This window comes from Dama dama, chromosome 11 (genome assembly GCF_033118175.1).
Source record: "Dama dama isolate Ldn47 chromosome 11, ASM3311817v1, whole genome shotgun sequence".
In the NCBI taxonomy this organism is placed as follows: Eukaryota; Metazoa; Chordata; class Mammalia; order Artiodactyla; family Cervidae; genus Dama; species Dama dama.
Genome location: NC_083691.1, coordinates 95,581,588 through 95,607,659, shown reverse-complemented (window position 1 = coordinate 95,607,659; position 26,072 = coordinate 95,581,588). Strand labels below are relative to the sequence as shown.

At 42.9% G+C, this 26,072-nt stretch overlaps 1 protein-coding gene across 18 annotated transcripts; it reads left to right on the top strand.

Moving 5' to 3' along the window:
- IL1RL1 (interleukin 1 receptor like 1) lies at positions 1 to 25,545 on the top strand. Of its 18 annotated transcripts, XM_061155848.1 has the most exons (14): positions 5,135 to 5,242; positions 5,486 to 5,535; positions 5,624 to 5,722; positions 5,826 to 5,882; positions 6,178 to 6,328; positions 7,438 to 7,648; positions 9,243 to 9,417; positions 9,511 to 9,673; positions 11,093 to 11,164; positions 13,478 to 13,619; positions 13,716 to 13,855; positions 18,762 to 18,908; positions 20,199 to 20,366; positions 23,789 to 25,525. In XM_061155848.1, exons 5-14 carry the CDS (start codon positions 6,268 to 6,270, stop codon positions 24,172 to 24,174), a joined length of 1,665 nt encoding a protein of 554 aa, XP_061011831.1. In that variant the 5' UTR covers positions 5,135 to 5,242; positions 5,486 to 5,535; positions 5,624 to 5,722; positions 5,826 to 5,882; positions 6,178 to 6,267; the 3' UTR covers positions 24,175 to 25,525. The 18 variants fall into 18 exon arrangements, with proteins under 18 accessions (XP_061011840.1, XP_061011838.1, XP_061011839.1 ...); XM_061155854.1 differs by lacking the exon at positions 5,624 to 5,722; XM_061155853.1 differs by lacking the exon at positions 5,624 to 5,722 and having other exon boundaries at positions 6,157 to 6,328.
- The last annotated feature ends 527 nt before the right edge of the window (positions 25,546 to 26,072 follow it).

The window sequence follows — 26,072 nt, the reverse complement described above, 5'->3', positions numbered from 1 at the left end:
TTAACTGATAAGGAAAAGAAACGTGGCTGTCACATGAAGCACAGAGCTGTTAGAGGACTGGTCTTTCCAGTTAGCAAACTCTGCTGGTAGGAAGCTGAGGGAGGAAGAGCTCACCAGCCGGGTGGTAAGTGTCTTTCCTTGGGGCGTTTTTCAAAAATGCTTTGATCTCAAAGGGAATGGAATTTGAACACAAAAATTTAGGTTGAAAATAATCATTGCCCTTGATTTTCTGTCTTTGAAAAAGGTAGTCTTACCAATGGGAAAACCAAGGTACAGAGTGATGAAGTCCCTTAAAATCTTGTTTGTATTACATGGAACTTTGGCCTCAGGTGTATGCTAAGTCGCTTCAGTCATGTCTGACTCTTTGTGAGGTTTTACGGACTGTAGCCTGCCAGGCTCCTCTGTCCATGGGATTCTCCGGGAAAGAATACAGGATTGGGTTGCTATGCCCTCCTCCAGGGGATCTTCCTGACCCAGGGATGGAACCCACGTCTCTTACATTGCCTGCATTGGCAGGCGGGTTCTTTATTGCTAGTACCAAATGGGAAGCCCATTGACCTGCTGTACTAGAAAAGAAATGGAGGGGGGTGGGCTTGGGAGGGGGTCTTGTGGTATATAGTATGTGCAGAGTGCTCATATTCCAGAATTGTTCTTGCTGGAATCCGCTGAAATTCAGAAATGGAATCTGCTCAGGTGGTGGAGAAGGAAAAAAAAGCTTGGGAAGAAAGGAGCTCCTGGGTGGCGAGGGGTGGGGGGGTGGAGAGGAATGTGGTGTGTGGAAGGGGAGAAGGAAATAGGATGGCAAAAGAGAGTGGTATGCTTCAGGAGGAGGGCTGCTGGGAGCCTGTCTTTTGAGGGGAGTGGTGGGTAGGGAGGAATAACCGACTCAAATCCATGTCTGGCATGGACACCTCTGGTTGATGGCTCCGTTCCTCTCCTCTCTGAAGGCTCTCAACAAAGTGTGCAGGGTCAAATGTGGCAGAGCTGGTCGCTAAAGCTGTACCCACAGGAGAAGAGGGAGGTATGCATATTCATGTGCCATATTCAATGACATGTTCATGTGTCATTGCTCCCAAAGTCTCAATGTGGACTTTGTCATGCCATTCCTGCTAGTCTTTGAGAGAAAGCTCCAACACCCACAGAACCACATTTAATCCCTGCTCTTACTCTTACTGATGACTCTAACCTCTACTCTAACCTCTAACCTCTTACTGATTCATCTAACCTCTTTAATTCTTGTACTGTTGACGTATAAAGCCAGCATATTAGTACTAACGTCAGGCTCAGAGGGTGGTGTCTAAAGATGAAATAGGATCTGCCTGCAATGCCGGAGAGCCAGGTTTGATCCCTGGGTCAGGAGGATCCCCTGGAGAAGGAAATGACAACCCATTTCAGTATTCTTGCCTGGAAAATCCCATGGACAGAGTGTCGCAAGAGTTAGATACGACTTAGTGATTAAACCACCACCTAGCTAACATCAAATGCTTAATAATGTCAGCCCTCATCATCATCATTATTTTTTTACTTTTCCTACTTTGGGAACCTTCACCTCTGTGCCCTACTGTTGGCCCGCTGTGGCTGCTGATTTGAATCACAGAATCCCCAACAGGAAGGAGAGTTCTCTCTGCTCTTGAACAGCATGTGTAGGTGAGGAGCTTGATCCTTCTATATTTGGATATGTGGGCCAGTAGCTCAAAAAATTTGGGGACGTCTTTGGTTTTCAGATTCCTGCTTTTCCAGTAGGAGAACTCTTCATCTACATCCTTCAAAATATTTGTCCTATGATTATGAGGGTCTATATTTCTCTGCTTGCCCTTCCACACCTTCCAGTTTTTTGTGAGTATGGAGAAAGATGGGGCTTCCCAAGTGGCTCAGTGGTAAACAATTCACCTGCCAATGCAGGAAACTGGGTTCAGTCCCAGGGTCAGGAAGATCCCCGGGAGAAGGAAATGGCAAACCGCTTCAGTATTCTTGCCTGGAGAAACTCACGGACAGAGGAGCCTGGCGGGCTACAGTCCATGGGGTCTCAAAGAGACAGACACGACTCAGCGACTAACAACAAGAGCAAAATTCTCAATACTTCTGCAGTGATTTACACCCAGAGGTTCAAACTGATCTGTGAAGCAAAGATGAATACCTCTCTCCAGGGAAACTTTCCAGGGAAGGTGAGCAGCTTTTCTATTGTGTAGCTTCAAGGTCTATCTGCTTGCACTCTGGAAGATCTCCTCCAGTCTAGTGGGTTTAATTTCACCTATACACTCATGTATCCCCAATTATATATATCTGGATGTAGGTCTCTAATCTACATGTGTCTCCTGAACTTCAGCAGCAAATAGCTCATTGATGCCTTGACATCTCCAGCTGTATGTCTAAGAGGTATACCTGGTTGTACACGTCCCATACTGAGGGACTCTCACTCCAAACCCTGTCCCATGTCCAGACTCCATCTTAGTAATAGGCAGAAAAAATATATGGCCAAATTTTGTGCAAAGTCGCTTCAGTCATATCCAGCTCTTTGTGACACTATGGACCATAGCCCGCCAGGCTCCTCTGTCCATGGGATTCTCCAGGCAAGAATACTGGTTTGGTTGCCAAACTCTCCTCCAGGGGATCTTCCTTGACCCAGGGATAGAACCCGAGACTCTTGCATTGGCAGGCAGGTTCTTTACCACTAGCATCACCTGGAAAGCACCCTATGGCCAAATTAGATTAATTCTGAAAATCCTAAAGGAGATCAGTCCTGGGTGTTCATTGGAAGGACTGAGGCTGAAGCTGAAACTCCGATACTTTGGCCACCTTATGCAAAGAGCTGACTCATTGGGAAAAACCCTGATGCTGGGAGGGATTGGGGGCAGGAGGAGAAGGGGACAACAGAGGATGAGATGGCTGGATGGCATCACCGACTTGATGGGCATGAGTTTGAGTAAACTCTGGGAGTTGGTGATGGATAGGGGGGCCTGGCGTGCTGCAACTTTATTTCATCTCCCTGTCTCAATCATAAGAAGGAGAGATTTACCACCATAATCTCTCTTTTTAGTTGAGATTAGGGGCAAAAAAAGATGTGTCTTTGAGGTTCAGCAAGTCTGATTTCAACCCCAGCTGCAACTGTGTGAGCTTGGTCAAATTATTTAACCAGTCTCATCCTTGGGTTTTTATTTTAATCTGTAAAATTTGAATGCTGCTGATGATAAGTACTATGCAATATTGTACTATCAATGCAAGGACTTAATTGTTGAATAATTGAATTATTTTATAGTGATAGCTTTTATTTATCACAATAGCTAGACTTTATTAAATGCTTCTGCAAGATATCATGGGTATGCTATTAAAACTCTAACTGAAGCCTTATTGAAAACTAGGAAACCAAGATAACCATGGCCTAGTCTAAAGGAATAAATGCCTAAACTTAATTTAAAATTTTTAAGATGTTTTAGGATACAAAATGTAAGTTTGTATTCAAATGTAAGCATGTTTAAGGTAGTATTATTTTGTTTGTCAAAATGATACCTAGAGGTTACAGTATCCTGGGCGCTGTTCCAAGCTTGCCTGCTCCTGATTCTGTGGAGCAGATTCTCATGCCAAAACCCATATGATCTTAACAGCTAAGTCAAGAAGAGTGGCAAGCCGATCTAATTCCTTGAAGTGATGCCAGCATCTTGTGGTGAATCTCCCAGCAGTGACAAGACTTTTCATCTCTCCCTCTGAGACCACATGACTGATATTGGTGCAGAAGGAGACGCCTGCCTCAGAAACACTGCCAGCCACAGGGGAGCAGGGCGGGGAGTGGTGGTGGTGTCAACTGGCTCCAAAAATCCACTGGAACTTTTCTTGGGCAGCACCTCCTCTTTTAACCTTCATCATACCGTAGCAAAATAGTACAGAATCTAAATTAGGAATCTGGCCTTTGGAGCCAACCTGCTTGGGTTCAAATTCTGGCTCCTTCTCTTAGCATAACATAACTGGTACCATTTGCTTACCCTCTTGGTGTCTCAAGGCTTCCCTGGTGGATCAGACAGTAAAGAATCTGCCTGTGATGCTGGAGACCCAGCTTTGGTCCCTGGGTTGGGAAGATCCCCTGGATAAGGGAATAGCAACCCACTCCAGTATGCTTGCCCGGATAATCCCATGGACAGAGAAGCCTGGTGGGCTACAGTCTATGAGGTTACAAAGAGTAGGACACGACTGAGCAACTAACACCTACTGTCTCAGTGTCCTTGTCTGTAAAGCAGCTGTAACAATAATAGTGCCTGCTTCACGGGGTGGTTGTGAGAATGAAGGGGCTAACACATGGAAGTCATTGAGAACTGTATGTGACATGCAGTGAATTCTAGAGAAGCCTTATCTTTGGTTATTATATTACAGTGCTGGTCTGGAATCAGTCCCAGAATCCTTCTGGGATATGGTGAGTTTTGAAAGTAAGTCAAATTTACTCATGACTGAGTCACACCAGCTCTGTGGAGCTAAAGGCAAATGTGCCGCTAACATTTGTTTGACATGGAACTCAAGAGTTGAGGTTTATGGTTTTCCATGTCATTCCCTGTAAGGCAGTCTTACAACGTCCCTCTGTTTCTATGAATTCCTTAGGAAAACCTGCCTTTCCCGTCTAAGAGCCTGTAGGGACTTGAATCTGAGAATCTGGAATCCGTGTTTGGATGAGACTATGTTAGTTCTGAACCTTAAATAGTACATTTGCAAAATTCCTTAGAGTCTGTTTACTTCTCATCTCTTGCCCCCATTTGCTTTTGAAACTCTCTCAGCACCAAAGCTGTTATAACTGCCTGAGCCTTCCTCGCTAGAGTCTGCCAAATGAAGTATCAAGAAGTATTTGGATGGGCAGTTGTAGGGTTCCCGGATTTCCAGATCATTTGGAACTCGAAGTGTAATAATATCGGAGCCACAAACACCAAACATTACCTTGAGTAACGGATGCTAAAACAGATAAGATCTGATTACTTCTTCCAAGGGATTATTCACTGTCGTCCTTAAATATTTGCGTATCAGGGTCAAGAGTTTTTGGTATACAGTGAACCAGCACTTTTGAACGAGTCATGGATTTTGGCTCAAGGTGAAATTTTAGGGTGGGTGGAGTGGGTGTGTGGAAGGATGTCTCTTATCTCCCCTTTAAAATAAAAGAGGGAATTTGTGAGTGTGAGGAGTTGGTAAGGAAGAAGCCGAAAGAACTGGAAAGTCTTCACGGCTCAGTCACTGACTTGAAGTTCTTTCCTTCTGCCCTTCACTTTGGGTAAGCATCCCTTACTTAACTAAAGTTCATAGTAAAAACGTTTCCATATTAGTAATGAGAAAATTACCAACAATTAATGCTCAGAGGAAATGTGCTATCCTGAATATATTAAGGGTTATTGTAGTCATCCTATATTTGTCAGTTTCTTTATTGGTTCCATCCTTCCTCCGACTTTTTAAGAAAAAAAATATATAGCTGTTATCCTTTTGTTGAAAGAAAAAAAAATGTAATTGTTTTTCGTAGACCTTCAACTCATCTTAGAAAGCCTTTGGTGGATCTTGGGGACAAACAGGGTGAGAGACATATTTTTCAGGGTTTGGTATAATGTCTAGGGCAATAATTTGATGGCCATTTTACCCATCTCTCTCTTATTATCCTTAGGAAATATGGGATGACAGCTTCCCTGTGTTCTTGGGGGAAGAAGGGGATCATGTGACCGCACAACCAGTTACCAGCCTGTGTGGATGTTTGTGGTTTTATGTCAGCATTTATAATACTGTGTTGTCTAGGGTCTCTTAATTTTATGATTTTCTTTTTTTTTTTCCAAAAAAATAGAAACTTATTTTCTTTCCTCTTAATTTAGCTTCATTCATGAGACAGTGAAACAACACGGCCATCATAAGGTCTGCATGGCCCCAAGGTCCAGTATTCAATAATGTGTGTCTGAAGTCAGCTTGTATACTAAAGATCTGCCAAGGATGAATGCTCCTTGCAGGGGACAGGGGTATTAAGCAAGTCAAAATCATGGCTGCAAATATTTTGCTTGTGATTTTTAAAAATTATTTTTAATTGGAGAATAATTGGTTTTTTAATTAATTTATTTTTAATTGGAGGATAATTGCTTGCTTGTGATTTCACATGATTTATTTTTTTTGGTAGCGATACTGACAGTTCTTTGCAACTATCTGTCTTAGGGAATATTATCAATCTCCTAGGTGGGAGCTTTGTCATTGGATGTCACAAACTCAACCTGAATCAGCTTGAGAATCGGTTCTCAACACCTGCTCTCACTTGAGAAACTGAGAATGAGACTTTGGGTCTCAGTAATTCTAACAGCTCTGATATCTTCCACACCAGCCAAGTTTAGTAAGTATTGCTTTTGAACTGAGATTTAAAACAATTTTAATTAAGTAATTCCAAGAACATGTGCCTTGCTATCCAATTGCTCTAGCTGAATGGCAATGTGGAGAGTTCATTTATGTTCTACAGTTATTCTTCTTTAAAAATTCATTTATTATTTATTTTTGCTTGCTCTGGGTCCTTGTTGCTGCGCACAGGCTTTCCTAGTTGCGGGGACCAGGGGCTGCTCTTCACTGTGGGGCACGGGCTCAGGCGCCCTGCGGCATGTGGGATATTACCAGACCAGGGATCGAACGTGCGTCCTCTGCATTAGCAGGGGCATCCTTATCCACTGCACCACCAGGGAAGTCCCTAGAGTTATTCTTCATCAGCAGTTCTTCATTTGTCCCCTTTATGGGGACAAATTTTCTATAACAAATACAACATCATTTTGATTTAATGCATTCAAATACATCAAAATGTAACATGGTGCCTGCACATAGAAGGTATGGTCAGCGTTTGTTGATTCGACAACTTGCTTTGTGTAGGTGAACTTGGCTGCTTTTCTTTGGAGCAATGTGGAGGATCAAGGTCCAGGTTAAACCACTAAATTATGTACCCATTGTTAGTCGCTCAGTTGTGTCCAACTCTGCAATCCCACAGACTGTAGCCTGTCAGGTTCCTCTGTCCATGGAATTTTCCAGGCAAGAATACTGGAATGGGTTGCCATTTCCTTCTCCAGTGTACCCATTAGAATATTTCATAAAAGAGCTTAGATGATTTACTTATTCTTTCTCAAAGTATCACAGAGTATGACAACTTTCTCAATTTAATCTTGCTGTTGTTTAATCATTAAGTCATGTCTGATTCTGTGCCACCCCATAGGTTGTAGCCTGCCAGGCTCCTCTGTCCAAGAGATTTCCCAGTCAAGAATATTGGAGCAAGTTGCCATTTCCTACTGCAGGGGATCTTCCTGATCCAGGGATTGAACCTGAGTCTCCTGCATTGGCAGGCAGGTTCTTTACCACTAAGCCACTGGGGAAGCTTAGAAGGGGATATTTAGAATACCAAAATTGTAATCTTTTCATATGATCACTTCAAGAAATTTATGTGTGTGTTTGTTTTTTTTAATGCAGGCAGATCATTTTTGGGCCTGGAAAATGAGGCTTTAATTGTGAAATGTCCCAGACAAGGAAAATATCCATACTCTGTGGACTGGTATTACTCAAAAACCAACAAAAGTATTACTACCCAGAGAGGAAATCGGATAGTTGCCTCAGGGAAGTGTCTCAAGTTCCTCCCTGCCAAAGTCAACGACTCCGGATTTTATACCTGCGTTGTCAGATGGTATTATCCAGGCCTGCTCCTTTGTCTTTAACAGCTAATATTCTGAGCCGCCTCACTTCTCTCCCCTTTCTAGACCTCTCTGGAACAGTCAAACTTATGAAGTAATCTGAATAAAAGAGCACTTCTAGGAATGTCTTCATGGTGAAGTTCAGGTGGTGGTAAACTATTTGTTATTATTACTTGGAGGCACTTCAAAGTATGCAGTACAGAGACTGAGCTCTGTTTGGGATGTGCCCCCTGCAGTAGACTCATAGAGTCTTAACCACTGGACCACCAGGGAAGCCCCTGGTGAGCTATTTGGATGTGTAATTGCAGGGCTTAACTTGTAGCCCAGTTAGAAACAGACCAGGTTTTTCTAGTGACTGTGAAGCTGAGAGCACTCGCTCACTCTGAGTTCCAAATAAGAACAACCTAGTATACAAAGCAGTGACCGAGATGTATGACATCCAGGTTAGGCTTGTGATGAATGTAAAAGGGTGGGCACCTGGGCCTTCCACCTGAGGGGCAAGCCCGAGTCCATTACTCTACAAGTAAATTGTCACAAATGTTGTGATTTTGTGTCCGTTTGGTAAATATAAGTGAGGAGACCAACTATGTCAAAAGGCAAGTTGCTCTAGCTCGGCACCTGGGCTCTGAGGTCAGATGGTATTAGTTTTGAGTCCACGGTCCTCACCACTTATCTCTGTGTTGTTGTTCAGTCACTGCTCCTTCTCTGTTCCCTCATCTGTCAAATACACGTGATAACAGAACCCACTTCAGAAGCTGTTATGAGCATAAAACGAGGTAATGTTACCACCATAAATGGTATATAGGAAACTCTTAAGAGATATTAATTATTTTCATTATTATATCAGGTGTTGGTGTGACGGCACATATAGTGTATAGAGAAATGGTGAGGGAGTCATTTTCAAGGCTACAGTAGGGGTTATGTTTTAAGCTTCCCTGGTGGCTCAGTGGTAAAGAATCTGCCTGCCAATACAGGAGATGTGTGTTCATCCAGGAAGATCTGCTGGAGAAGGAAATGGCAACCTGCTCCAGTATTTTTGCCTGGACGACCCCCTGGATAGAGGAACCTGGTGGGCTACAGTCCCTGGGGTTGCAAACAGTTGGACATGACTGAGCAACTGAACCGCGACTGCAAGGGGTTATGTTTTATTTAAAATGTAACCAAAAAACCAATTAAAACTTCAGATTTTAATGATTATTTTAAAATAAGAACTACTCTATGTCAATGGTTTTAGGAAGAAAAATTAGAGTTGCATTATTTCATAATGTTTGTATTAAGTAAAATTAGAGTCAGATTAAGTCATTTCATAATGCTAATATTAAGTAAAAATTAGAGTCAGATTAGGCTTCCCAGGTGGCTCAGTGGTAAACAACCTGCCTGCCAATGCAAGAGACGCAGCTTTGATCCCTGGGTTGGGAAGATCCTCTAGAGAAGGAAATGGCAATCTACTGCAGTATTCTTGCCGAATTAAGAGTTGGATTAAGTCATTTCATAATGCTAAATAATATCAAGTAAAAGTTAGAGTTGGATTAAATTACTGCATAATGCTAAGTGACTTTTTAAAAATTGCTTGATTTATTTTAATAGTCCTACCTCCAATAAGACTGGATATGTGAACGTCACCATTTTTGAAAAGCAATCAGATTGCAATGTTCCAGATTATCTGATATACTCAACGACATTTGGATCAGAAAAAAAGTCCCTAATATTTTGTCCTACAATTGACCGCTACAATTGGACACAGCCTGTTGAGTGGTTTAAGGTAAAAAGAAACTTGCAGGGAAATAGATGAAAATACACAACCAAAATAGATGTGAAAGAATTACTAAAAGTGGACTGGAACCTTTCATTTCAGAACTGTGAAGTTCTCCAAGGACCAAGGTACCTGGCACACAAGACGTTTTTGCTGATTCACAATGCAACCAACAAGGACACTGGTGATTATACATGTAAATTTATGCACAACGAATATGGAGTCAAATATATTGTAACTGCAACCAGATCATTCACAGTTACTGGTAAGCTACTAAATGTAACAAACGGCAATACTAAAAAAGATAGAGAAATTGTGTCCTTCTTGTTGATTTGCCTGTATTTTATCCTCCTCCTTGAACTTCCTCCTGGCTCATCTTTTCTTACACATCCTCTAATATGATGCAAGGAGATTTTCTATATTATACACCATCAAGTTTTAAGACATTTGGGGGCAGGGGGTGAAATTACATTACTAATCCAAAGCCACATCTGCTCTCTCCTCTATATTTTAATTTTTCAAAGGTAATGCAATCACCTAACATTTTTTTGAACAGCAGCTCAACTATTTGAAGAACAGGATTAGCTCTCTTTCTCCCAATTTTTTGTCAGACTTTCTGTAAATAGAGCAAGATCTGTTTACTCTCTGATATAACTAACTGGATTAGAAGTATAATGAGAAGCTTTATAAAGAGATACATAGATACTATTGGGTGGTTTTCAATCTTGATTTGCAAGGCTTTCATCATCATCTACAACCTTAGGTAGGTCAGTTAATTCTAATTTTTATTTCAAGTTCACTTTACATTCTATAAAAATCCATCAGGGGAAAGGTTTCACAATCAAACCTGAAAGATCAACAAAGAGTTGGGGTCTCCTCAACATAGCTTGATCTGGGAGTGTAGATGAAACCTATATGCCTGGCACATTTCTTCGGGCAGAACAATAGTGGACAAGAGTTTTGTCTGGAGTTTTCCGGTGCTCCACCCCTGTAAAATGAACACCACTGGACCACATTTGTGTTAGTATCTCTCAGTGATCAACATCAAATCCCACAGAGGTCCTTAATCACAGCATTCTGAAATAAGTGAGAACCAAGGGGTACAGGAATGCATCCGTGCTCCATTAGAACTAATTTCTAATTCAGTTAGTTATACTAGAGATTAAATAGGTTTCTCTCTATTTACAAAACCTCTGAGAATACTTTTACCATGTCTAGGCAACAATGCTACAGGAATTTGAACTTTCTGATACGGTGAGCCACACAGGTGGAAGGCTGTGAGTACAAGTGTAGACTTATGTGTTTATCACTTGCACGGGCCTTTGGAAATCTTCCCTGTAGTGTTCTGCCTACTCTATAGAATTGAGGTTTTCTGGCAATTGCTACATTATGCAATTCATTTAATGGTTTGCATAGTATTTGTTTTAACAATAAAAAAAGAGAAGAGAAAATATAAAAAAAACAACATAGCTGGTAGCAGAAAGGTGTTGTTTGACTGTTTTTGTTTTATTTGTGTGTGCGGGTGTATGTGTATACATGTGTACTTGTTGCCATGGATCACTTTCGAAAGATGTGAGAAACGTCGCTATAAAAATAGGACAGAAATAAGAAAATACAAGCTTTGTATTGATGGCTACTCAATACTCTCCAAATACTGAAATTCTGTCTTTGTCTTTAATTTCAGAGGAGCAGGGCTTTTCTTTGCCTCCTGAAATTAAAGCACCTGCACAAAATGAAATAAAGGAAGTGGAAATTGGTAAGAAAACGATAAGAGTACTGTAAAATTTTTGCCTGGAAAATCCTTCCGTGTGACCCCGGGGTCAGGCTGTCTCCATAGCAGGTCTTGAGGATTGAATGAGATATACTTGCAAACACCCGTCTCGGGCACTTTCTGGTATCAGCGGTATGTGCTCACCACCACATATGGCACTTACATTTGTACCGTGCTCTGCTTTGCTTTTTGTGTTTTGGTGCTTTTGCCCATGTTGCCTCATTTCCCTCTTGCTTCTGTCCAGGAGGTAGATATTATCCCACTTTATGTTTGTGGATGGTTAGGCTTAGACAGATCAATGTGTCACTCAGTCATGTCCCACTCTCTGGGACCCCATGGACTGCAGCCCGCCAGGCTCCTCTGTCCATGGGATTCTCCAGGCAAGAATTCTCCAGGGTGTCTTCCCAACCCAGGGATCCAACTCGCAACCCACATCTCTTACATCTCCTTGCACCAGCATGCGGGTTCTTTACCACTAGCGCCACCTGGGAAGCCTGATCTTTCTATTAGAACACTAGAGTACCTTGTGTTCCGATTATCACAGATTATACCATTGTCACCTTCTGGGAGACTCTAAGCTCCTTTTCTCTCTTCAGATGCCTCTTTTTTTTTTTTTTTTTTAGTATTTTTAAAGTCTTTCCTGAATGTGTTACAGTATTGCTTCTGTTTTACGTTTTGGCTTTTTGGCCGTGAGGCATATGGGATCTTTTAGCTCCCCGACCAGGGATTGACCTCATACTCCCTGCGCTGGAAGGAGAATTCTTAACCACTGGACCACCAGGGAAGTCCCTGGATGCCTAATTCTTGACCCAGGAATGATGAACTCAGTAGGAGACAGCTGAATGCACTGTCCTAAGGCAGGAAACAGCCCTTAAGTCCTTCCTCTGAAGGAGGAAGTCTCAAATTAACAGGAAGGAGACTAGAAAGGCTCTTGTTAGAAGATAATAAATAGTGGAATAGTTAGAAATCGTGAAATTGTAGCTGAGTCAGGTGAAATGGTTTTACCTACAAAGGTAATAACAGGGAAAGGAGGGGGATTTGGTAGGATGAGAAAGGAGTGGAAAAGAGCCATTAAAAAGAAATTGCAAATGACCCAATTTCATTCCCTTTTATGGCTGAGTAATATTCCCCACACAGTGAAAAAAGTCAGAAAGAGAAAAACAAATATTGTATATTAATGCATATATGTGGAATCTAGAGAAATGGGGCAGATGAACCTATTTGCAGGGCAGGAACAGAGACGCAGATGTTGAGAATGGATGTGTGGAAACGGTGGAGGGGTGGGGCGTGAACCGGGAGATTGGGACTGCCATATATACACTGCCGTTTGTGAATCAGACGGCCAGTGGGAACCTGCTCTGTCGGGCAGGGAGCTTGGCTTGGCGCTCTGTGATGACCTGGAAGGTTGGGATGGAGGTGGGGTAGGGTGGGGTGGGGTGGGTGTCCACGAGGGAGGGGATATGGGTATACATACAGCTGATTCGTGATGTTGCACAGCAGGAACTAACAGAACATTGTAAAGCAAGTATGTGTGCTCAGGTGCTCACTCGTGTCCCACTCTTTTCAACCCCATGAACTGGAGCCCGCCAGGCTCCTCGGTCCATGGGATCTCCTAGGCAAGAATGCTGGAGTGGGTTGCCCTTCCCTTCTCTAGGAGATCTTCCCAACCCAGGGATCGACCTGCGTCTCCTGCATTGGCAGGAGGATTCTTTACCACTGAGCCACCTGGGAAACCCAAACAACTCTATCCCATTTTTTTTTAAAGCAGCTATATCCCAATTAAAAAAGATAAATTTCAATGTATAGTAAAGGGAAATCTTAGATTACAATGTGGCATTGGTGAAGCCTCTTGAGTTTCTGCTGCAGAGCAGGGGAGAAAGGAGAGGGGAGAGGGGGCTGAGCTTCACCCTGACCTGTGAGTGAAATGAAGATGCTGGGAGAGGAGAGGAGGAGGCAAAGGGGGGCAGAGAAAGAAGAAGGTGCTGACGATGAAGAAGGGAAATGGGGATCCATTTATGGCCACATATCTGCCTGCAGTGCAGGAGATGAGGACTGGCTCCCTGGGTCAGGAAGATCCCTCAAGGGAGTGGCAGCCCACTCCAGTATTCTTGCCTGGAAAGTTCCATGGACAGAGGAGCCTGGTAGGCTGCAGTCCATGGGGTCAAAAAGAGATGCGAGTTAGTGACACTTCCACTTTTTTTCATGGCACACAGAGGGTGTTCAGTGAATTTTTTTCATGTTAAATTAAATCCCATTTGAACAGAATTTTATTGGTGAGTTTCTTTCCTTCTCATCTAGGAAAACCCACAAACATAACGTGCTTGGCTTGTTTTGGGAAAGGCCATCAGGTCATGGCTGAGGCCTTCTGGCGGGTGAACGGAAGTGAGGTTAAGAACTTCAGTGAAACGAGAATACAAGTGATGCAGGAGCTCATGCAAAGGTACTTTTCAGTGGCAGTTAAAGCAGCCCCCACCTTCCCCCCGGTTTGCAGCTGCACGGTAAGCACTGGAAGTAACAGCCTGCTGTTTAATCCTAGTGGTGAGCTGACTTGCCGAAGAGCTGTTTTAAAAATCGAGGATGTCAGAGAAGAGGATTTGACATGGAAGTATGACTGTCTGGCCATGAATTTCCATGGCTTCATCACGCACACTATAACACTAAGGAGGAAAAATCCAAGTAAGACATGTTTCTGAGACTGCAGTCACTTGAGTTTGCTGTATCAACTGTAAGCTGAAATCATATTCTCAGAGAACAGTGTGTTGGCCGGTGGTTGCCGGAAAATCCATCAAGACAACAGAATGCTCCATCTCACAAATTGAAGAAGGCAGGGGGAGAAAAGATTTGTCTTGGGTGTAGGCATTACACATATATATACTGTATATAGAGATAGGTATATATTGTGTAGAGAGAATTCAAGACAGAAAGGAAGCCCTTGAACTGTCACTGTGCTTTTTACGATCAGCACATTCAGACCCTGTTAAACCAGTCAGTAAGGACACACGCCTTCTCCCTGGGAGTGAGTGCATCTTTCTTCCACTCCCTCCATGTACAACTGTGCACAATGATGGCTGCAAAACATAGTTTCACAAACACTTCCTTCCTGAGCACCTGTCAATTCTCTCACTTGTTTGCACATCTAAGTAAAGACACTCTGTTGGTTAGATGAAGCATTTATTCCAGTGTAACAAAGGGTGCAGAGAAATTTTTGATATCTTTTCTTGTCACTCCATGTGTGATGATGTAGAAATTATTTAATGTGTTTGTCATATAGTCACAGGGAGAGTTCAACTCCCAGTTTATACCCATAAGTGGGGTACTGTGCTGTGCTTAAGTGCTCAGTCGTGTTGGACTCTTTGTTACCCCATGGACTGTAGCCCTGCCAGGCTCCTCTGTTGATGGGGGTTCTCCAGGCAAGAACACTGGAGTGGGTTGCCATGCCCTCCTCCAGAGGATCTTCCCAACCCAGGGATCGAACCCAGGTCTCCCGCATTGCTGGTGGATTCTTTACCAGCTGAGCCATCAGGGAAGCCCAAGTTGGGTACAGTCCAGATTAATTTGGATAAACCCACAGAGGCACCACTTGATTGGGAGAGATGGGAAAGTTTAACTAATTTGATAGGGTTATTTAGTCTTTGCCTGAGGTGGTCTTTTGGATTTTTCTTGTTTGAATTCAACACAAACCACTGATTTGCAAGTTTTTATAAAACAACAGAACCATGACTACTGTAGGTGATTTTAAATATTATTATCATGTTCCATGGGTTGTCAGGATTCTGCTAGTTATATATACATATATATATATATCCATGTCATCTCAGGATGTGTTGACCCTGATGAGATGTCATTTTATGGTGACATTTGTGGTGCTGGTGGGCACAGAAGACCCCACAGGAAAGGGGAAGCCACCTGACCCAACTCTGCCATGGTGTCCTTATCCCATTGCTGTCTGTGCTCACATTGTCATTTTATGAATGTTCTCTAGGTCCCTGTGTATTGGAATTGCTTTCTTTCTTTCTTTCTTTTTCGATCGGAATTTAATTGCTTTTGTTGTGTTCATTTCTGCTGTTCAACCAAGTGAATTGGCTATGCATATACATATATCTCCCACCTTGGATCTCTCTCCCATCCCTGCCCCCATCCCACCCCTCTAGGTCATCACAGAGCTCCCAGCTGGAATTGTTCTCATGTTACGCATACATGTGATTTTGTTCCTTCTAAATCATCTTTATATGCTAACTTTCACCTGTTTTTCTTCAAAGCAACACAATTATACTCTGTCTCAATAACTGTGTAAATTAAACAAAAATTGTTGCAACTGTTTTTAATGGTCACAATAAGTTTCTTTGTTTCTAATAATACAGTAAAAGAAATTATACACTGTCCTGAATTTTAAAAATGAAAACTTAAAAAGCCTATGTCCCCATATGATTAAATATTCAACATTTGATGCTACTACTATTAATAATAATAATGTGTGTGTTCAGTCCGTGTTCAACTCTCTGTGACCCCAAGGACTGTAGCCTGCCAGGCTCCTTTGTCCATGGGATTCTCCAAGCAAGAATACTGGAGTGGGTTGCCACCCTTTTCTGCAGGGGATCCCCCAATCCAGGGATTGACCCAGGTTTCCTACATTGCAAGCAGATTTTTTACTGTCTGAGCCATCAGGAAATAATAATAATAATAGTAATAATAAACATTTATGCATTGTTCTCTAAGTATGAGGACCAGTCACTATTTTTCATATAATTTTTCATTTGTTTTATAAAAAATCCATAATGAAGTTACTATTATTATTATTATCTACTTTTATAGATTAGGAAACTGAAAGAGAGGTTGACTAATTGTGCAGTATTATGAGCCAGGACTCAGACACAGCTTTTCCTGTTTATAAACACTTACGGAAAATATTCAGTGTTAGGCATCACATATAAAGAGTATTTATATCATGGCATCTGGTCCCATCACTTCATGGGAAATAGATGGGGAAACAGTGGAAACAGTGTCAGACTTTAATTTTTTGGGCTCCAAAATCACTGCAGATGGTGACTGCAGCCATGAAATTAAAAGACGCTTACTCCTTGGAAGGAAAGTTATGACCAACCTAGATAGCATATTAAAAAGCAGAGACATTACTTTGCCAACAAAGGTCCATCTGGTCAAGGCTATGGTTTTTCCAGTATTCATGTATGGATGTGAGAGTTGGACTATAAAGAAAGCTGAGTACCGAAAAATTTATGCTTTTGAAGTGTGGTGTTGGAGAAGACTCTTGAGAGTCCCTTGGACTGCAAGGAGATCCAACCAGTCCATCCTAAAGGAGATCGGTCCTGGGTGTTCATTGGAAGGACTGATGCTGAAGCTGAAACTCCAGTACTTTGGCCACCTCACAGAAGAGTTGACTCATTGGAAAAGACCCTGTTGCTGGGAGGGATTGGGGGCAGGAGGAGAAGGGGATGACAGAGGATGAGATGGCTGGATGGCATCACCGACTCGATGGACATGTGTTTGAGTAAACTCTGGGAGTTGGTGATGGACAGGGAGGCCTGGTGTGCTGTGATTCATGGGGTCGCAAAGAGTCGGACACGACTGAGTGACTGAACTGAACTGACTGATGCATTTGTAAAGTAACATTTAGGAAGACACTGAACTTCAACTTCTCTTAATGTCTTGAATTAACTTCTTTCTGCTTGTAAATCAGTCACATGCATATTGTGCAAGAAATTGGGATTCCCAGCACATGTCCAAATATTATTTTTAGAAAAAGTGACCTGGAGAGGAATCGAGTTGAAATAATTTACTTAGGGAATATTTATCATTTAAACTGATGATAAGACAGATACTAGGCTCACTGCCAATTTTCAGTTTTGAATCAGCTCACTTCAGTCATTCTTTGTACATTTTTTTTAATTAAAAAGAATTTTTTTTTTGGTCGTGCCATTAGGCATGTGGGATCTTAATTCCCTGACCAGGAATCATACCTGTGCCCCCTGCAGATGAAGTGCAGAGTCCTAACCACTGGACTGTCAGGGAATTCCCCACCTTGGTAATTCTTGATTTCATAGTGCTAGATAGTCAGGGAGCTGATGAACTAATGAAGGAATTTGCAAATCCGGACCAGTGATTTTCTTTGGCAAAACTGGGAGCCTACGTTTTGAGATCAGATGGAAATGAAAAGGGAATTATACAGCCAAATCTCATTTGAGTCTCCTCACATTTATCATTAAGTAGGACTATTTGTCAGATAGGATGGTTAACAATTTTAAAGAGGGAAGTAAACTTACAACAGCCAAAATTACTATTGATGAGCACAGTCCCTACATTCAGTTTGTATATATCTGATACAGCCCAGATGGGGACCATCTTGCATATATATGTTGTGAAGCAATGAGTAAAGGTAAAGGTGCAGCAGTAGCTAAAAAATGTTCAACAGAAGGGAAATAACGGTGTATTTAGGACCAAAAACCCAGTAATTTGGCTTCATCAAACACTCATTAGAGACTTACAAAGTTCTTGTTTTCCCCTTTGCTTTCCTGTGTCACCAACCCCAGATGTGATAAGTCTCTAAAGACCTGTTGATTATTTCTCCCTGATGCCACCAATGCCAAGCTTGTCCATTCCTCTCTCCTTATTACACGAATCTGGCCCCTCCCATACTTCAGAAACTTCTCATCTCATTCTACTCCGAGGATTTATTGGCCACGGAAACAAAACTTCCATACCATCAGACTAATCTTGTTTGAAAACCACCTTTATTGTTAAGGAACCACTCAACACTCTTCAGTGGCTCCCACAACCAGGATAGAGACAAAATGCTTTAGCTGGACCCTCCAGTCTGATCAGAACCTAGGCCTAGATCCAGCTTTCCAATCATGTATTCCAGCAATTCCCCAAATTAGAGTATCTGTCTCCCTCAGAAAACACACTCCCATCTCTGCCCTTGGGATCACAGCATCCTTCTGTGCCAGGAGTGCATTTCTTCTTTTGAAACTCTCCGAGTCTCACTCATCTTCCAGGGACCTCATTCCGCAGGAAGTCTCCAATTGCTAGTTCAGCACACAGCGGGTACACCTTCCTAAAACCTCTTTTAGCTAAAACTGATGCTTTCACTTCCTATCTTAGCTAAGTTAACATGTGTCTCTTTATCTTTTATATTGAGAAGACCCTGATGCTGGGAAAGACTGAAGGCAGGAGGAGAAGGGAACAACAGAGGATGCGATGGTTGGGTAGGATCACTGATTCAATGGACATGAGTTTGAGCAAACTCCAGGAGATGGTGAAGGACAGACAAGCCTGGTGTGCTGCAGTCCATGGGGGTGCAGAGAGTCAGACCTGACTGAGCGAGAACAACTGTATGTCTTATGCTTTGAAAATCCCCTACAATGTCTAACCCGGTGCCTTGCACAGAATAGAGGCTCAATAACCATTAATTTACTGATTCTTGAAACAGCCATGAGAATTCCACATAGGCAGTCCTTGTGCGAATCTCTTGTCCTCCCAATGGATGCCAGCACCCACGTGTTTTTTTATTTTCTTCTGTTTTAGAAATAATAATGGTCATGTTTCTCCTCCCCCATCTTTTGAATAGTGGATCAACAAAGTACCTACTACATGCTTGCAGGATTTAGCCTGTTATTATTACTAATCAATGGCTTGGTGATAATTCTAAAAGTGTTCTGGATTGAGATTATTCTGTTCTGGAGAGACATAGCTAGACCTTCCAAAACTAGGAATGGTAAGTGGCAAGTTTCAAATTTTCTTTAATAGAAAAGGTTCTATAATGGCTGTTGTTTGCTTCTAATAATCTCTTAATAGTTATGCTACTAAACCTAGATTTTCTCTTGCTTATTATTAGCGCATTATCAATAAATCTTTTTGAGTACTCAGAGGACACTCTTCATCCTGTCTGGTCATTCCTTGTGGTTCTGAAATTCACCTAAATGGCTCCAATTTTCTCCCCAGTAGAATTGCTGTTCTTACTAATTCCTCAATAACAGAATCTGCTCCCAGCCCAGAAAGGGCATTTGGGGAAATTTGTACTGGTAAAACTTTACGGAAGTCAAACATTTACAAAACTGTTCCTCTTTTCCAGAGGTGAACATGTTAGAAAGTTCCATCAGATTGTAGGTGTATTTTTACCAGAAACCCTGTTCCATAAAGAGTCTTACCTCCCTACGTATGTATACACATGAAAGGAAGCAGTTATACCTGCTAAATATGAACACGATTCTTTTATTAGGAGGCAGATAAAATTTAGATTTTCCATATGAGTCACTCAACTAGAGCTAATTGTTTGATTTGTGAGAAATTCAGACCTCTTAAACATTTCTCCTCCCTTGCCACCAAGAACTACCTTTTAGCATTTTCACTTCCCCATGGGGAAAACAAAAACTAAAATTTAGATTTGCCTGGCACAGCAAAAAAATCCCTTATCTGTGACTATAAATACTTATTAATATATTATTAATCAAACAGGACAATATGGTTTGAACTAAACTGGTCAGGGACTTGTCTGAGTTCAGTCTGAACAACTTGAACTCTGTTTAAGTTCAACTTGAACCCTGTTCAAGTCTGAGACAGTAAAAAGGAGAATGTTGGGACTAAGACTAGTTTCCTGATGACTGTACTGTGTGTGTGCTCAGTCGTGTCTGACTGCTTTGTGACCCCATGGACTGTAGCCCGCCAGGCTCCACTGTCCATGGGATTTCCCAGGGAAAAATACTACAGTGAATTGTCACTTCCTGCTCCAGGGGGGTCTTCCCAACCCAGGGACCAAACCCAAGTCTCTTGCATCTCCTCTATTGGCAGGTTGATCCTGTATCACTGTGCCACCTGGGAAGTCACTTCCTGATGACATTTTGGGGACAGTAGATTGTTGTCATCCTCTCCAGATTCCAGAATATTTGAGGGGATGTGGCATATTCACCAATAATCCTAAAACTCCAAGAGAAATGTCTATCAAGAGTGAAATGAGAATTTTTTAAGGACCAGTTAATAACATTGTGTTCCTTGTTCTCATGTTCAGATGGGAAGATCTATGATGCTTATGTGATCTATCCACGAAGCTGCAAAAACAGTCCAGAGGGGGCCAGCTCTGTGGAGTACTTTGTTCACCAGATTCTGCCTGATGTTCTTGAAAATAAATGTGGTTACAACTTATGCATCTATGGGAGAGACCTGCTCCCTGGACAAGGTAAACTTATCCACACCCATCAGGGCCAGAAACTCTCATTCTTCAGAAAGCTAAGTGATGAGCTCTTGGATCAGGAGTTGCGATCATTATTCCAGGTCTTAGGACCAGAACTTATAAATATTTCTCCAGAAGAAGGAAGTACTTCTTGTCTTCTCCTGTCCCCATCACCACTCTGATCCTGAGGTCTTCACAGGAGTGGCAATGATGTGAAGACAGGGTAAGACATCCTTGCTTGTGAATCTGGCAGGGCTCAGCCCCTACTTCGGGCTTCCCTGGTGGCGCAGTGGTTAAAGTGCACCTGCCAATGCAGGAGATACAGAAGACACAAGTTCGATCTGAGTCGGGAAGATCCCCTGAAAAGGGGAGTGGCAGCCCACTCCAGTATTCTTGCCTGGGAAATCCCATGGACAGAGCAGCCGGGTGGGCTACAGTTCTTGGGGTCACAAAGAATTGGACGTGGCTGAGCAACTGAGCACATCCACCAGCCCCTGCTTCACTTCCCATGTCCACCGTGAGGAGAACTGACATCTCTGAAGTCTGTCTAGATCTGAAAGACTTAACATCCAAAGAATTACATTCTCCTATCCAGAGGCACTGGCTAACATATTTGAAAGGACTCAAAGTTTTTATAACTCTCCTGACACTGAAGAAACATTTGCAAATTTATGTCCTCACAAGAACAGATAGAATTGTGTCTTCGGTTTCTTAATACTCCTAGTCAGTTTCACCTGCGTTTGACTGTTGGGTCACAATTCTAGCATTTCAGTAGTGTTTCTTCCTCCCCTAACTAACATCTCAAAATAATCAACTTGTTGGGGTCTGGATGCCAGGTTCTTTTATAGAACAGAGATGGGTGGGGGAGGTGAGAAAGCCAAGTAAAAAGCCCATTCATCTTTCAAATATCTCCTAGAATGGCCAGCCTCAGGGAGGGAATGTGTTAATTTCCTCCTTCCTGTAGCTACCCCCAGATGGACAGGGTCCTGAACAAAGGCACTTTGGAAACCCTCCTTCTAATGCTACTCGAATTCCTCAGGGACGGGGAAGCATTTGGAACAGGAACGAGGGAGGGTTCATTTCCTAGACTGTGAGTTTAAACGGGCATTCCTACCGCAAAGAGGGACTCAGAGGCCTACATGCGAGACAGCAAAAGAGACACAGATATAAAGAAGACTTTTGGACTCTGTGGGAGAAGCCGAGGGTGGGACGACTTGAGAGAACAGCATTGAAACATGTCTATTACCATATGTGAAATAGATCACCAGTCCAAGTTCGATGCATGAAACAGGGCACTCAAAGCCGGTGCACTGGGACAACGCTGAGGGATGGGATGGGGAGGGAGGGGGGAGGGGGCTTCAGGATGGGGGACACATGTCCACCCATGGCTGATTCATGTCAATGTATAGCAAAAACCACTACAATATTGTAAAGTAATTAGCCTCCAATTAAAATAAATAAATTAATTTTTTAAAAAAGAAGTAAATGAACACATCACAGGTGAATCTGAGTTATCCTGAAATATTTAGGTAATGTCAATGGCCTAGTACCAGCTTGGGAGAACTGTAGAGTATACAATTCAGGAAGATGCAACCCACATCTCTCCCGAGGCGCCCTTCTTCCTCCAGCTCTCCCCATTGGCTATTTGTGGACCCCGTGGACTGTAGCCCTCCAGGCTCCTCTGTCCACGGAATTCTCCAGGCAAGAATACTGGAGTGGGTTGCCATTTCCTTCTCCAGGGGATCTTCCTGACCAGGGATGGAACCCACATCTCTAATGCGTCCTGCATTGGCAGGCGGATTCTTTACCACCAGTGCCACCTGGGAAGCCCATGTTCCTCTGATGTCACCTCAACCAAAATAAATAAAAACCAACACCCAAAGTCACTTTTTCCTTAGAAAAAGTTCATAACTGGCCCCTGCGGTGCATTTCTTCTCATGACGGTTACCCGCCATCTGCCCTTTCAAGCCCGCTCCGCACCACCCCCCGACCCTGCTCCGTCCAGTGGCCTGGTGACTGATCTTTATGGAAGGCGCCATCTGCTTCACACCGGGCGTGGCCAGCGGGAGGCAAAGGCAGGTGCTCAGAGGGCAGGGTGTATCCCTGGTCCCCTCCGGGTGGGGTAGCCCAGGTGGCCGTGCTTCTCCCTGCTGAGCACTGGCCCCTGTCAGCTGGTCCTCCAGGTACACACCTCGGGCTCTTTCACACCTGGAGGGTGACTGTCACTCTCTGGTGTCACCAGTTGTGGAAGTCTGAGCGTCTCTCATTGATTTCCCTTGGCTCTGCCCACATCTTTTATCCTTTCATTAAACTCTCTCTACTCATTGCTTTCAAGTATTCTGAGATTTCTGTTAGGATCTACTGACACAAGGTCTCTGGCTGGCACTATTGACATTTATTTCCTGTTTCCAACCCTGTGGACTGGCAGTCTTTGGCCTCTGCTCTAGACGAAGGTCTGGACTTGTTTTTTTTTTTTCATGGTTGTTCCTCCATCACAGTTCCCTCCTTGCTCTGACAGCTGTGTGTTTTACATGTTTTCACTCCACCCAGAAGTTAAGGGAAATCACTGTAGAGCTGATGGTCCACAAACAGTGGCTTGACAAAGGATCTCATCTTCCATAAGATTTTCCTAGTTTGATTCAAAGTAGCTTCTACAATAGAGATTACGGGGCGGAGGAGGGTTGCTGGGGGGGGGGGGGGCGGGGCGGGGAGGGTTGCTGGGTATGGGGAGCAAAGTGGATCCAAGACTTCCTGAGACTTGAGTCAGTTTAGAGAAGCAAAGGTTCCTGAGTTCGTGCTCTTTAATAAGAGAGTTAAAATTCTAAGTCAGAGGGAGAGTAGCATGGAAGTATAAACATTACAATGGATATTGGAGCTATACTGCACAGGGAACTCAGTTGGGAGCCCTGTGATGACCTAGAGGGTGGGATGAAGCGGGGTTGGGAGGGAGGCTCAAGATGAATGGGATATGTGCATACTTATGGCTGATTCATGTTGTACAGCAGAAAGGAACACAACATTATTAAGCAATTATCCTCCAATTAAAAATTAAAACATTTTAATAATTCTAAGTCCTTTTGCAACACGTAAACTAATATTTTAGGAAGATATTGTGTAGATAATTCCTCTGTCCATGGACTTCTCCAGGCAAGAATACTAGAGTGGGTAGTTGTTCCCTTCTCCAGGGGATCTTCCCGAACCAGGGATCGAACCGGGGTCTCCCGCATTGCAGACGGGTTCTTCACCAGTTGGGCTACCAGGGAAGCCACAACGTGTAGACAATGAACCTGAATTCCAGGTCTCCTGCTATGGAACCGTCTGAGCTGAAGAACTCTGGGCTGCTCTGCCTGGAAGAGAAGAGGGCTTGGCTGGCGCGGTGACCGCGGTGTGCGGGTCCTAACCTCTCCCGCCGTGTCTTTTATCACTAGATGTAGCCAGCACAGTGGAGACCAGCATCCGGATGAGCAGGCGCCATCTCTTCATCCTCACTGCCGAGATCCTGCACAGCAAGGAGTTCACCTACGAGCGGGAGATCGCCCTGCACAGCGCCCTCATTCAGCAGGACTCCAAGGCCATCCTCATTGAAATGGAGGCTCTGTGCCCGCCTGGCGGCCTGCAGCTTGAGGAGCTTCAGGACTCCCTGAAGCATCTCATCAAAGTTCAGGGGACCATCAAGTGGCGGGAGGACGACGTGGCCAACAGGCGGTCCCTGAATTCCAAGTTCTGGAAACACGTAAGGTACCACATGCCACCGGCGCCAAGCCGACTCCCCAGGAAAACTCCAAGCTTGGCCTCCTTGAGTGCCCAGGGGTAATAGTGCTTGCTTTGACGGCGAATGCATCCTGTGTTGTGCACCCGAATTTCTCCTAACTGGGTCACGCTGCTCTACCAGACGCTGAGCTCCGGTAATAGGACTATAGCGGGGAGATTTCAGACCTCAGGCGTCATACTCTAGCTTACTTGGGTTTCCCTGACTCCGGGGGCATGCAAAATGCCCAGGGATTTTCAGCCTCAAGCTCCCGGACTCCTGACCTCACGTTCCATCTCCCTTGGCTAGTCCTTCTCCACTGTGGTCTAGCATCTTCTAGCTACTCTTCCTTTCTCTCACTCTCTCATCCTCTCTCTCCTTATTCCTTGTCTATATTACACATTTTGAACATATTTTGAAAGTTTTAGAATTAAATTTTCATGTAATCTTAAAGGACACTCAGATCATCTCTACCGGAACACCGGTATTAAATCTTCCTCACTCTGCCAGAACATGTTAGAGTTTATTCAACCAGATGCTTAATTTTTATCATCTCAATATTGCCGATTTTGCTGGCATACTTTACTCAATTACCTAATTGTCATTATATTTGTTATTTTTGATTCTAAAATTTATTTCATATGAGAGAAATGAGAATAATCATACCAAACTCCTTGTATTTCTGTGTTAATCAAGTGAGAAATAAAAGTATTTAGACCAGAGTAAGAATTCATTAAATAGTGACAACTTGTTAAGACATTTCTTGTAATGTGGATTTCGTTCTATGTTCTGTTAAGCAGAGGTCCCCAACCTCTGGGATCTAATGCCTGATGCTCTGAGGTGGAGCTGATTTAATAATAATAGAAATAAAGTGCACAAGAAATGTAATGTGCTTGAATCATCCTAAACCATCCCCCCTACCCCCTCCTCCCCCCACCCCCCCCCACCTCCCGGCCTTGGAAAAATTGTTTTTCATGAAACCGGTTCTTGGTGCCAACAAAGTTGGGGACCACTGCTATAAAGAGTAAATTCTCTCCAGATTCACTACCACCTAGAATGACAGAGGCTTTTCTGATTTATGAACACAGGATATTTTGGAACTGATTTTACTTCCTTCTTTGCATTAACTACTTGAAAGCATAAAGCCAAATATGAAATCTTTCTATAGCAAATACATGGGATATCATAACAGGGAATTGAAAATAATCCCTTCCCTAGCTCCATAATAAAAGAAACTGAAAAATTAGGATGGGGAACACATGTACACCCAAGGTGAAGTCATGTCAATGTATGGGAAAACCAATACAATATTGTAAAGAAAATAAACAAATAAAACTGAAAAAAAAATTCAAATGTCTGCTGATAATTCTCACCTTACTAGTCTCTTTGGGAGGGGCAGTTCCTTTTCAGAAAGAAGTAAGGTAAGAATTTTTCCAGGTTTGCCTATTCATTTTTTAAATCACCGATTATTGATTAGCAGACATTTAAAATTTTGATTATGCCCAACTTATCAATTTTTGTTACATGGATAGTGTTTTCTGTGTTCTAAAATATATATATATATATATATATATATATATATATATATATATATATTTTTTTTTTTTGCTTATCCCAAGGTCATGGAGAATTTGTCTTATGTATGTACTCTTATGAACTGTGCATGATTCAAGCTTTTCTGCTTAAGTCTATGGTCTATTGTAAATTAATATTTGTATATAGAAATATCCCCCTATCAGTTCAGTTCAGTCGCTCAGTTGTGTCCGACTCTTTGCGACCCCATGAATCGCATCACGCCAGGCCTCCCTGTCTATCACAAACTCCCGGAGTTTACTCAAACACATGTCCATCAAGTCGGTGATGCCATCCAACCATCTCATCCTCTGTCGTCCCCTTCTCCTCCTGCCCCCAATCCCTCCTAGCATCAGGGTCTTTTCCAATGAGTCAACTCTTCGCATCAGGTG